The sequence below is a fragment of the Vidua macroura genome, chromosome 18 (genome assembly GCF_024509145.1).
Source record: "Vidua macroura isolate BioBank_ID:100142 chromosome 18, ASM2450914v1, whole genome shotgun sequence".
Lineage (NCBI taxonomy): Eukaryota > Metazoa > Chordata > Aves > Passeriformes > Viduidae > Vidua > Vidua macroura.
In genome coordinates, this window is record NC_071588.1 from 10742598 (window position 1) to 10754955 (window position 12358).

At 46.8% G+C, this 12358-nt stretch overlaps 1 protein-coding gene across 8 annotated transcripts in view; it reads right to left on the reverse strand.

Annotated features, from left to right (window-relative positions):
* Window positions 1-12358, reverse strand: part of PXN (paxillin) — a 62154-nt gene that overhangs the window by 20730 nt on the left and 29066 nt on the right. For 7 of the 8 annotated variants that reach the window (XM_053993453.1, XM_053993452.1, XM_053993448.1 and 4 more), the window contains one exon: window positions 159-385. In XM_053993453.1, coding sequence (XP_053849428.1) covers window positions 159-385 — 227 coding nt within the window. Of the gene's footprint in view, window positions 1-158; window positions 386-784; window positions 964-12358 lie in introns of those variants that run through there. The other variant, XM_053993447.1, reaches the window with a different exon arrangement.

Genomic DNA, 12358 nt, shown 5'->3' on the forward strand with positions numbered 1-12358 from the left:
CTGCCATTTGCTCCAACCAGTTAGTTCTAATAAAAAACTCCCACCTCCCCCCATTTCCCAAATTCATCCTCGCTTCTTCCTATTCCCTCCTCCTTACTTTCCTGAGAGATCCTGCACTTACAAAACAAGCACCCTCCCACTCGCACACACCCACTCACCTGCTGGTGGCCGTATCTGGGTGTGTTGGGTTGCCACTGGTCTAAGGGGTCGATCACGGTGCCATTCAGGGCGTCGTTGGAAGGTGGCGGGGGCACCGGGGGTGGCACAGAAATCTCCTGGTACGTGTGGTTTCCAGTTGGGTAGGAGTAAGGAGTTTCCTCCGTGAGAAATACTGGTCGTTTGGAGATATGTGAGGTGGTTGATTCCAGGTCTGCCAGTAAGGCGTCTGCAGAAAAGCAAAAAAAACCCAACAAAATGGTAAAAGCCTGGACTAGAGCTTTGTCTCTTTCTTCTCATTTAATGTATCTGTGTCAGAAGTTTTTTGGGAGGACTTTTTGTCTCGGGTAATCTACCAAATGCCCTGAAAAACACTACTGCTGCTCAGAAATGAACGAGTTAATCAAACTTCTACTACAAGAAAAACACCAAGATGTAGCAAAGCAACCAGAAAAGCTGTGTCAGTCTCAGATTTTTGCCTTAACTGGAAAAACACCCAACAACAGGAACCCGTGGTCTCACTGTACCCTGCAGAACTGCAACCTAGGCAAGCCTGTCCAGAGATCTACTCCAACAGGATATTGACACAGACTAATTACAGGCCCCACATCATCACAGAGTCATTTACCATGGCCGCAGGCACTGCTTTCTGCAGGAAACAAGATCTCAGGAGGTGTGTTCTCCAGAGTCCAAGGTAGTGGAAGAAGCATGACACGTTCAGATCAGTCCGTCAGTGCAGCAGAAGGATGTATTTCAGTTCTCTTGACAAAAATCCCTCTCAGTACATCATATAAGCAGTTAACAAGTTTCCAGAGGCTGCCAGGTAAACGCCATTTCTTCTGGAAACAATTCTTAACTAGATGGGTGGAGACTGCTCACAAATTCCTCAAGAGAAGGAAAATCTCCATCAGCTAGAAACACTCATGCCAGGCAGAGGACCTACATCACACAGTTAACACTTCTCAAAAATCTCACACTCCCATCAGAGATTAGGCATAAAACGGCATTCCCAGCCTTCTGGATTTCTCCCTACAAATGTATCCTCTGCCCACTCCCAACCCTGCACTCCTCTGGGGTGACTCAAAGGCAAATCCTGACCTGTTGGACCTTGCAGCTCGTGTGCCCACCCTGCAGAGCCCATTGCAGCACCAGTGCACACCTCTGCAAGGCTGTTAGAGAGGAGTCAGTTCACTGGAGACATCAGCGCTCTCCATGTAACAGCACCAGGACACACCTGGCAGGTCCCTTTGGGGATGTGGAATTCAGCCAGAAAACAGTAACGCATTTCAGCAGAATTAGGAGGGGATGCTCTGTGAAGCCCCCTGGATCTCCCTTCCCCCTGGGCAGACCCAGCTGTCCTCAAAGAGACTCAGCAGACCCCTTCTCCTGCACACAGCAGGTACTTGACACTCAGGTTTGGGGCACAGGGGCTCAGCCTGAGTGTGGCCACCCTGCAGTGTCCCCCACCAGGTCACAAGGAGCTGGTGGCACCAGAATAGCAACCGAGCAACTGCTCACATTAATGGCTGCCCACAGCTCCCTGGGCAGCACCTGCCAGCCTTGAGCCACTTCCTGAGCACAGCACTCCACAGCAGCCAATGCACTTAGCAAGCCTTCAAGAAAATGTATTAGAAGAGGACAGTATTATTGCATTACAAGATGAGGAAGGTGGCGCTTTTATATTCACTCTTTTCAAAAAACCAAAGCATCGCAAAAGAAAAATAAGTAGTCCTGCACTCAGAGAGCAGAATACAGCCATTAGCAAATTAAATACTATGTTAAATTATTTCTATACACCTTTCATTTAGTTAAAAAGATGCTCCAAACCATTAAAGTCACAGGATCTATCTTCCTCAAGGGACCAAAATATCCCAGAAGCACATTCTCTGAAGGGAGATGAGTATTCTGCAGCTGAGGAAAAATGAACTGAATCTTTTCAAGCAAAAGAACAGCTGGTGGATTCCAGAGTGAAAGGCACATACCTCCAGGGAACTGCCGATGAACCGAAATTCCTACAGTCAGGCAGGTCCTATGACTGGAGGTTTCACGCACACAACCTCCCAGAGAAGTGCTTGCCGAGAAGGAGTGGTTTTTGCTTCTCCCCTCCAATGACAAAGGCAATTCAAACTCCACCAGGAAGTGAAAATCCCGTGAGGGTGTTGGGCTCCTCCGGCCCTGCAGAGGGGACGCAAACCATTTTTCCACCCTCCACCTCCAGCCCTCAGTGCAGGACCGGCAGCTGTAACCATCTCGCCACAGACACTGCCCTGCTCGGCTCGCCTCTGTGCTGATGACCCATGGGACAGACACCCACTGCCTTTTGCTGATGACACAGAGTGAGCTCGGCTACACGCACCGGTTCACTTTTACAGGTCTGCGGAAGAAGGGAGGTCTGGAAATACCGGGAGCACTGAGCCCCATGGCTGTGAAGGAGTTAAGATTAATGATTAACCTCCCCCATGCCCTCCCTCTTTCTGACTTGAGCAAACAAGGCAAAGCCGAGGAAAGGAAAGCGGAGGGAGGAGAAAAGGCCGGAGAGGAATTACTCGGTAACTCAAACTAAACTCCAACTTTACAACTGATATCGAAGCAGCTGCACGAAGGCACCACCCTAAGCAGACGGGACAGGAAAGGCGCTCACACACCGGTTTCCCGATGCGAAAGGACTTCTTGTGCTTGTTCGCCCCCAAGTCCTGCAATCCCCTGTCCTCCCTTCCCTGCGCCCCCGCTCCTCCAAGCTCACAGCCATGACAGAGGGAAGGTCTTCCCCATTGGCGTCCCTCCCCGCTGCTGTTCCCGGATCCAATCTCATCAGCAACCGCAGCTCCCCGAAACTCCGCTGCAATGGGAAATTGCGCCCGTTTAAAGGGCCCAACGGCAGCAGCAGAACGTCCGCGGCGAGGGCAGGGTGAGAGTGGCAGTGGCACGGTCCCACCTCACGGACATCACCCTGCCAGGGGGAAGCACTCCCCAGTCCACAGGCACGGGCTGCAGGTCGCTCCCTTGGAGGTGAGCCCAAGGAGTTCTACAGTCCAGTGACTTGAGGCTATTATTCAAATCCCGACCAAAGATTAACCAAAGGGATTAACATTTTGTTTTCCATGAAGCACCTCATCCCAAAAGGTCCCAAAGCACCACGCATTCATTTAGGATTTGTACAACTACCAGAAGACAATATGAGATAAGAGATGAGGGGAAAGAATGGAGATTTATTAATAGAAAAAGATGCATCACTCTCTCTTTTGCAAAAGGGACCAGCAACTGTAACAGGGATGCTGTGCCTTGTGCAGTGCTGCACCTCTCGTCACAGCACTGAGTTCACTACAGCGACCGCTCCTTAAATGGAATATTAAATGCTTAAATAGAAATATTAAAGTCTAGATCGATTTACTGGGTAATGAAGTGTTCCTGCCCAAGGTGACCCCTGAGGGACAGTGCTGCAGGACGTGTGAATCAGCCTGTTAGTCCCCACAGCCCGTAGGAAGCAGCTGACTGGGCCACCGTAAGGCAGTGAGTCGGGCCAGTGCCCACCGGCACCATCCATCAGAGGGCACCACCAACACCCTCACAGGGACACAGCGACGAAACCCACGGCAGTGCCCAGCCTGGCAGTGCCTTCACCTCACCTGTTCAGCCCCGCAAGAGCCGGGAACCTGTCCCTGTTTCAGGCACGCAGAAACTCTCGGCGGTGCCACGTGTGCTGCACCTCCCCACGGAGACGCGCATCTTCACAGCAGCTACCGCCCAGTACTCCGGAAACAACCACACACACTGACCTCACCACAGCCTTACCGCTGCCCCAAATACTCTCTGGAACACCACAGGCACAGCTCTAGGAGGCAGAACCTCCCAAGGATGAAGACCATACATTTATAGTTATCTCAAGAGAATAGATTTAACCATTTTGTAGCAGTAAACCAGACAGTTATAATGGACCTTCAAACCATTGCTCCTCCTCAGGATCACCCCTCTCTCCACTCTCACAACTACAACAAGCCACTAACACAACCCACAGACAAAATGTCAACTCACAGACATATGCATGGAGCAGAATCACTCCAGTTTCCAAAGACTCGGTAGGAGTCAGCCATCTATGGGCTGTGTATATAGAAATCTGCATTTTCCACTCCATTCACAGGGTGCTGCTCAGCAGGGTGCAAAAGGGACTCCTGCTAGAACACCACCAACCTGGACACTCCTGCATATCATGGCTACTCTGGAGCAGTTACACAGCCAAGAAAACCCTAACTCCCTGTGCACTGCAGCACAGAGCACCTCAGCATAAGTATGGCTGGTCCTCCACAGGCTCAGGTACTGGTCAACCACCTGGTAAAGCTGTGTGAAAACACTGAACAGAAGGGCAGAGTCTTCCTCCCCTCCACTGAGCAACCCAAAATTGCACACTCGATTGAAATCACATTTAGGCCTGAGGGCTACTCAAACCACATCCTCACCAGTACGGGAGGACATTGCGGTTCGCATTCAGGTGGGTTTTCTACAAAGATTTTCCTGTGGAGGAGGGACAGTTAAAGAATGATGCCACATTGGACACCTTTACTACTAAAAGGCACTCCAAGACACCAGGAGGTCCAGGGACATTAGTTTGCTCCTCTCTCCTGTTCCTCACTTTTGCCAAAGATCATTATTAACTAAGAGGTCCTTGGGATTCTCATCTACAAATCCTCCACACTACTCTGCACATTAGTTAGGTGTGTACAAGTGGCCCTTTAATACCAACTGCAGTGCTTCAAGGTAATTGCCAGCAAAAGCCAAAGCTCTGCTGGTCATTTCAACAGCTCAGGACAAGAACTCTCAGGCTGACGACCACTCAGAAAACATCCCTTCTACCACCAAAGTAGCACAGCAGAAGAGCAGGACAAATCCTTAGGCTAAGCCCCATTTACCAGTTCAAGCTGCACTGAAAAGATCAAGTTCTACAGTGCACATTCCTGTGCTATCTCCCCAGCCCACAGCTCCGTGGGCCCAGAACAGCTCAGGCATTCCAGGGGCTCCAAGGCGGGCTCCTTGGGCATCGCTGCGTGTCAGCACTCGCTGGCCTGCAGATGCAGCATCCTGCAGCAGCAATGGCCTCTGTGCAGCCAGGGGCACATTCTTCAGCTTCCCACAGCCCAGGTCTGTCTGACACAGAGCAGTAACACCAGCCTAGGGAGCACAGCACTGCTCTACAGTCTGCAACAGCACTGGGTAACACCGGGGCCCCTTTGTACTGATACACACATCAACACCCCTTTCTAGGAATTTGAGCTGGACTCAGCCCCCTTAAATAGGCAGAGTGAAGTTACTAAAAAGAAAAATATATATTTACATATATTTAGATGTATCTTCCCATGCATATCAAAGCATACTTTGTTCACTTCCCCTTTCCTGCGCATCTCAAAAATGCTCTTGGATTAAGGTGATACAGTGAAGCAGACTGCATCATGGACTAATTCTGAAAAAACCTACATGACAAGGCATTGACAAATTCACATTTGCCAACTCGCATCAAGCAGCTTTTTCTTCAAGCAGTAAATAATTTTCCACTATTCATAAGCAGTTTAGAATTTATCTTTTCCTTTTTTTTTTTTCGTGAGGCAATTTAGAGAAATCTAAATTTGCTTTCCTCTGGAGAAAGGATTTCCATATGCAGTTCATCTCTCTCAACAACTGAGGATTATTAAGCCATGCTGACACAGCAAATCACAGCATTATCAAGACAGTGAGTAGATCAAAAGGATGGTGGTCAATTTTCTTCCACATCTCATCTGCTGCTGGGGAGGAAATGGAAGCATAACTGAAGCAAGATACTTCAAATGCCTCAGATATCAACCTTTCATTTTCTACAGCTGAAAGCCACATCTGCACATGTATCAAACCACACGTTGCCTGTAGCTCTGCTTCTTGTATGTGACATCTGGAAAGTGAGTAGCACTGGAGACAGGATTCCTCCTCCAGCCAGCACACAGAGCAAATGCATTCAGCCACAGAGTCCCATCTGCCCCAGCATTTCTGGTGCCACATGTCCCTGACTGCCCAGACACAGCACACTGGGGAACCAGGATGAGATGTCTGAGCACAAACTACAGAATTTCCTCTGCTGCAGCTGCACAGAACAGGTATCTGCACAGAACAGGTATCTGCACAGAACAGGTATCTGCACCTCCCCCATTTCCCCCCCTGCCTCTATTTATGCAATTAAGTAGAAGTGCTGCAAGTTTTCCTGGTTTAGGCAGCAGAAAATTCCTAGAGGACTGGCAAATAGAAATAAACATGAAGATACCCCTAAGGGCAGCTCTCAATGAGGAGATGAACTTCACATGCTAATCATGTCTCACTTGGCATCAGACAAATTGCAGACCTCTCATTGGCAGAATAACTCATCATTCTCCAGCCCTTTTTTCTGAATATCTGCAAGATGCTGAATTCAAATCCTTGATTTTTGCTGTGCCCTGAGAGAGTGAGGAGAAGGGAATTGCATCTCCAGAACTGCAGTTTGAGCTTGCAGCCTCATCTGAGCCACCTCTTTGCAAAATCCCTGAATGCAAACTTTTAAAATCTCATTAGGTTCAAATAAGTCTTCTCCCCATCACCTCCAGGAGTAAATGCAGCTCCAGCTCACATACAGGAAGACAGCTCAAGGCAGTAACCCAATCCCTGGCATGACAGTTTTACGTTGTGAGTAACTGCAGAGGAATGGAGAGCCTGGGTATATTTATCCTATTCAGTAGCCTTTCGAAAGAAATATTTGCAGTGCTCTAGAAGACCTGCATCAAGAAGACTTGCTGGAGCCTTGCTAAGACTTCTCACTGCCCTGGAGTTTGACTGCAGAAGGTGTGGGTAGCCCCTAACACTGATTGCTGGAATTTCCATTTTGATTTTTCTCAGCAAAATGGCAGAGCCTTATCAGAAATAGGAAAATCATTGAATGGGTAAAGGCAGGCATTGACTTCCAGGTAAAAGGCATTTATTAACAGGTTCTTAAGGCACTATATTCCAATCAATGCTTTTAAATGCAAAAAAGATCAGAGACTACAAAAGCAATAAAATACAAAGACTACATTCAAAATGAGACCTTAAAAACTCGAAGTGCAATTATATGCTCTTAAAATCCTCAAGTTCTCCAGCTCACATATATAGAAAGCATGTAAAATAGTTTGGTTTACTGTCTAAGACATTTTAAGGAGATGACATCTAAAAGTTTTCCAAAATTTAACCAATATGTCAAGAAGGTGGTGAGAACACAGGACACATAAAAGTGCTCAGCTTTTTTGTGAAGTAGGGGCAGATTGTTATTTAAGATACACAAAAATTCAAGGCACAAAGATAAGTCCTTTTCCAGACCTAACAACTGCTGGAGTATCAGTACAGAGCAGCCACTGGGATTTTTACTTCACATTGCTCAGACCTGCCTAGAGAAAGTTCAGATTGTATGATCAGTAAAATCACTCAGCTCTCTCTTTAATGTACTAATGTTTAAAGCCTTGTGGTTTCTCACTATCAAGGTATTGTTGCAAGTCATGCCTCGTGTCACTGCTTAAAAAAAAGAACGTCCAAACTAATATCAATATGTGGAATGGTAAATTACAGGAGAGACAACAGCCATTGAAATTTTGAAGCTTCTCTCTACTTTCAGACCAAAATTGCCCCTTAAAATTATTAAAACTTTGCATTTGTAGCACCAATTTACAAACTTGTGTGGGTGCTCCCAAAAAGCTTAACAGCAAAGGCAACCTCCCAGCTGTAGTTATGCCTGGCTACCCCAGGCTGCAGAGACAAACTGAGCAAGGATTCATCCTGTGACAGCCAGAACTGCTGTCAGAATCAGGTGGTGGCAGCCACGGTGAATCCTTTCTGTGCCAGAACTGGAGTACTGACAGCCAAACCAGTGAGCCTTGCCCAGTACAGCAGCCCATGCACCCAGCTCTGACCACTATCAGCAAATGTCTAAACAAAGACAAGACACTGCAGTGTGAGATGTGGTCTGCACGAGCAGCTGCAGCAACGACTGTGGCTTCCTTTCCCAACCACTGAGACCCAAGCTGGAGAGTTTATACCAGAGCTTGTGGCCAACTAACTGGTCACAACTAACATGCACTGCTACCACCCTAAGCCTGGGGTTGTAAAAGAGTGTGCAAATACAGCCTGTGTGAAGCAATTTCTGGAACTGTTTATCAGTAACTACTCACTGCACTTTTGGGGATGAACTGCAAACCCTTGGAGTGCTCTGGCTGTAGTTCCAGCAGAGCTGACACCATCACACACTGCCAGCATAAGGGAAAAGCCCCGGGATCCTCCCTTCCCCACCATGCAAACCCAGGCTGTGCCTGGAACTTGCCCCGCTGATCATCAGACACTTTCTAAACCAATTCAACTTACTAATCCAATAAAGTTTGCTGAGATGTTGGTTTCAGTTTTTTTAGATAAATTCATTAGGTTTCTTGGAAGCACAGCTCCAACCACTCTAAGTAGCTTTTAGAAAATATATTAAAAAGACCAATGGCAGAATTGAGCTCTTGTTCAAGTAAGTGAATAAAATTTGTGCTTTAAATGGAAATGTTCTATTTTCACCTTCAAAACTTAGGCCAGAGCACAAATTGTAAATCCAGCCCATCCTGCCATTAGCTGAAAGAAATCACCCACCCTCCTGTCAGATTCCCATCATTCATCTGCAGGTCAGATGCAGACCAGAAAAAAAGGCAGCCTGAAAAGATGCAGCCAGCAGACAGCTCCAACTGAAACGCTCCTTATTCTGGAGACATCCCTCACCATTACCTGCCACTTCCACCCAAGCCTACGCTGACATTTTATTTTGGCTTTTCAGCCCCAGAATTGTGGCATGGCTCAGTCCCTAGGGCTGCACACGCTATGTACCCACTGATGCCTCATTTGTGCTGCTGAGCTGAAGAGTGAGCTTTTGACACACTCCTGACCATAAAACTGAAGATAAGCCAACTCTGTATGCTATAAAAACCCAACAGAAGTCATCATGTGAGCTCAGACCTTCCACCAGATCCCTCAGATGGGCAGGAGGGCTTTTTGTGTGTACGTGTGCTGAAAAACCATTAACGTCACCACTAGATCCTTCCTGCCCACACCATGTTCTTGCAAATGAATGCATTTCTGTGACACCCAGAGCTGCAGTGGTGTATCTGTCTGCAGGGTGAGGCTGCTGGAGCGATGGGCAGCATCACGTGGAGTCAGCAGGTTCCTGTGTAGCCCAGCAGCTGCAAGGCTCTCAAGGGCACAACGACACTGTAGGACAACCAGCTGACCAGTTTGCAGCTTGACACCAGCAGTCCCTGGGAGTCACGGCCCCGTTCCTTGAGGGAGCACCTCAGATCCACCTCTTGACATCTTGGATACAACAGGCTGGGAAATCCTTTGGCTGCTGGCTCCATTCACATCACCAAGCTGGCAGGGAGGTAACCTAATCTTAACTAGTTCCACAGGGCATGGGATCACCAACTCAGCATGCTGGCTGAGAGACACACCGCAAGTGCTTTAAAGACTGAGTCAGCACAGTTTCCTGGATGAAACAATACAAATCCACAGCACTCCCTGGCCTACAGTCCAAGTTGTGTGAAGGAGCCACAAATGATTTTCCCATAGGACCAGAATTTTTCCACTTAGCTCTCTGAACACTAGACTCCAGCTTAAACTTAGTGAGAGAAACGAACCACCACCTACAAAAAGAGAAACACATAGTTAATCTGCCTTTCTCCAACTTCCTGATCAAAACTTCCATCCCCTTTCCACTGTCCAGAACAGTTCATTAGATGGCTGAGATAATGGAAGTCCCACAAGGTACATAAATGCTTTTGTGGTCAGAGATAAATATTCCTCAATATGTCACAAGTGTGCTGAGCATCCTCACACTGAAAGTGATTTGTACTTCAAGTCCCTTCCCTTTCCAGAAGGGAAAATGCTCCAGAGAAACAAAATACGGTTCGAATGGTTTTTTTGGTTTTCAGACAAAAAGCTGCTAAAACCAAGTGTAGCCTTTTGAAGTTTTTCAAATTAACCTCATCTGTCCACTCCACTGCCTTGCCTATCACATTCAAAAGGTGGCAACAGAAACAGCAGGAAGAACAAATTCTTACTGGCACTGAAGATCTAAGGACAGCAGAGAGGAAAGCAAGGCCATACAAACCCAGCAAGGGGGAGGCTATTGTATTCTGCACCTATTGCCTCCAAAAGGAGCACTCAAACTAAGCAGCACCACTGTGACAGCTACTTTCAGAGGCTGCTCCCTCCTAAGGTGTGTCCTGCCATTTATTTCTCATTTCTATAAGTGCTAGATCAGGGGGTGGGAAGGGAGGGAATGGTTATTTCCTGCCACATACAGCATCTTCTTTTTTATAGCATGGTTTTCTCCACACCTGAAGTGAAAAGAGACACCTTATATTTACTTCCCTCTGTTTATAGTGGTGAGCAGCAAACGGCTCATGCCAAGAAAAAACCACCTTATGCTAAGACGGGCTGCTAAAAACTGAATTCGTGTTCCATGTTCCTTACCAAACAAATATTTTCAGTTTCACAGCTACCAAAGGCTCCTGCAATGCCAGATCCAGCTACACAAGCCTTGAATGCATCTAGAGATTCATGGTTGTGTGAAGCCAAAATAGAAAATAATCCTTTGTGTGGTTCCTTTCTACCTAGATTCACTGGGCTGTCAAAGTCCAAAGTCCTGAATAACAGGAAGCCATTTCCAAAGCTGGATAAGCACAAAAAATTCTTCCACTGCTCCATGAACTATCTTCAGGAGAATGAGGAAAAGTTTGTCAAGGGTTTGTACATCACAGCTGTGGCACATCCTGTGACACAGCGTCTGCAAAAGCTGATCTGACCTCAACATTTGCACAATTCTGAAGAGCAAAGCTGGGGGCTCTGCTTCACTGGACAGAGAAGTTGGAAATTGCACAAGAGAAGGATCACAAGGTGATACGTAAGTTGTAACCAGCCTTACCCAGTACTCCAGCTCCTGGCCTCCAGGGATTCAGACTGCTATGATTTAAGTACCACTGTCCTCAGATGATGTGCCCACCCACAAGTTACAGCACTTATCACATGGAAGCCTTTTTCAGTCACATTTTTCAGTCACAGCTGTCACAGTTCCACACCCTAAACCTATATCTCTACATATTCCATTTTGTATTGATAGAACTGGCTGTGGCCTGCAGCAACTGCAGGCAGTAAAGTCTGCAGCCACTGCACCTGAATCCCAACGAGGCTCACAAATCAGAATCCTCACCCTAACATTCACACTTCCTTGACAGCACAAAAGAAATGTACCTTTCAGAAATGGAGAACTGAGATGCAGCCTTGAATAGCCCAACATAGCATGGCATGTCCATATTATATCAGAATAGAAAGCAAATCTGACTCTCAGGCCTGTACTAAAAATATTTAAGTTGGAATTTCTCAGCCTTAATCTGCAGTCTTCTATGAACTCTGCCTATCACCAAGTCTTTTGTAAGAATCTTCTCCTTTTGGAAGCAAATTGACTGGTGTTCAACAGGCAGTTATACCTAGTCCTGTAAAAGATCACAAGGAACAACTATCAGCACAAATTACAGTCTCCATTTCTCTCCCTATGTGTCAGCTGTGAAATTGGAAACAGCTTTGGACTCCAAGGAGGTTAAGCACAGCCTCTGACAGTCTTCTCCTGGAGTGGCTCTTCTTATGCAAGATCTATTTCTGATCTCTGCCTGACAGCAAACACATCCTCAGGCATTTCCAGGAAGTCCCAGACAAAGGCAGTAGCAAATGGCCAATCCTGACCCAACTGTCTCTGGGAGGGAGGTCAGCTGGCTCAGACTAAAGCAAGGGACATTGGTCTGTACAAACAGGAATTAAATGGCATCCTGGCCAGTTTGGTGGGAGGAACAGGCTGGAGGGAGTGTAAACATCTTACACAAACATCTAAGCAGTTAACACCTCACTACTGACCTGGGCTGGATTTTAGCCAACATTCTAGATGGGAAAAAATGACTTAATAAACCCAAAAACACTAGTAAACAATACACTGTCTTTTTTAGTCCTTTATTTATCCTTACACATGCAAAATATTAAGTTAACCCTCCTTGTGCATGTTGTAATTTTCATTTGCTGCTGGCTTCCCTCTGAAAGCTTCTAGAAGTCCAACAGTATCTGTTCTCCTCTGCCAAAAACAAAAAATAAATATTCACGAACACCAAACAAG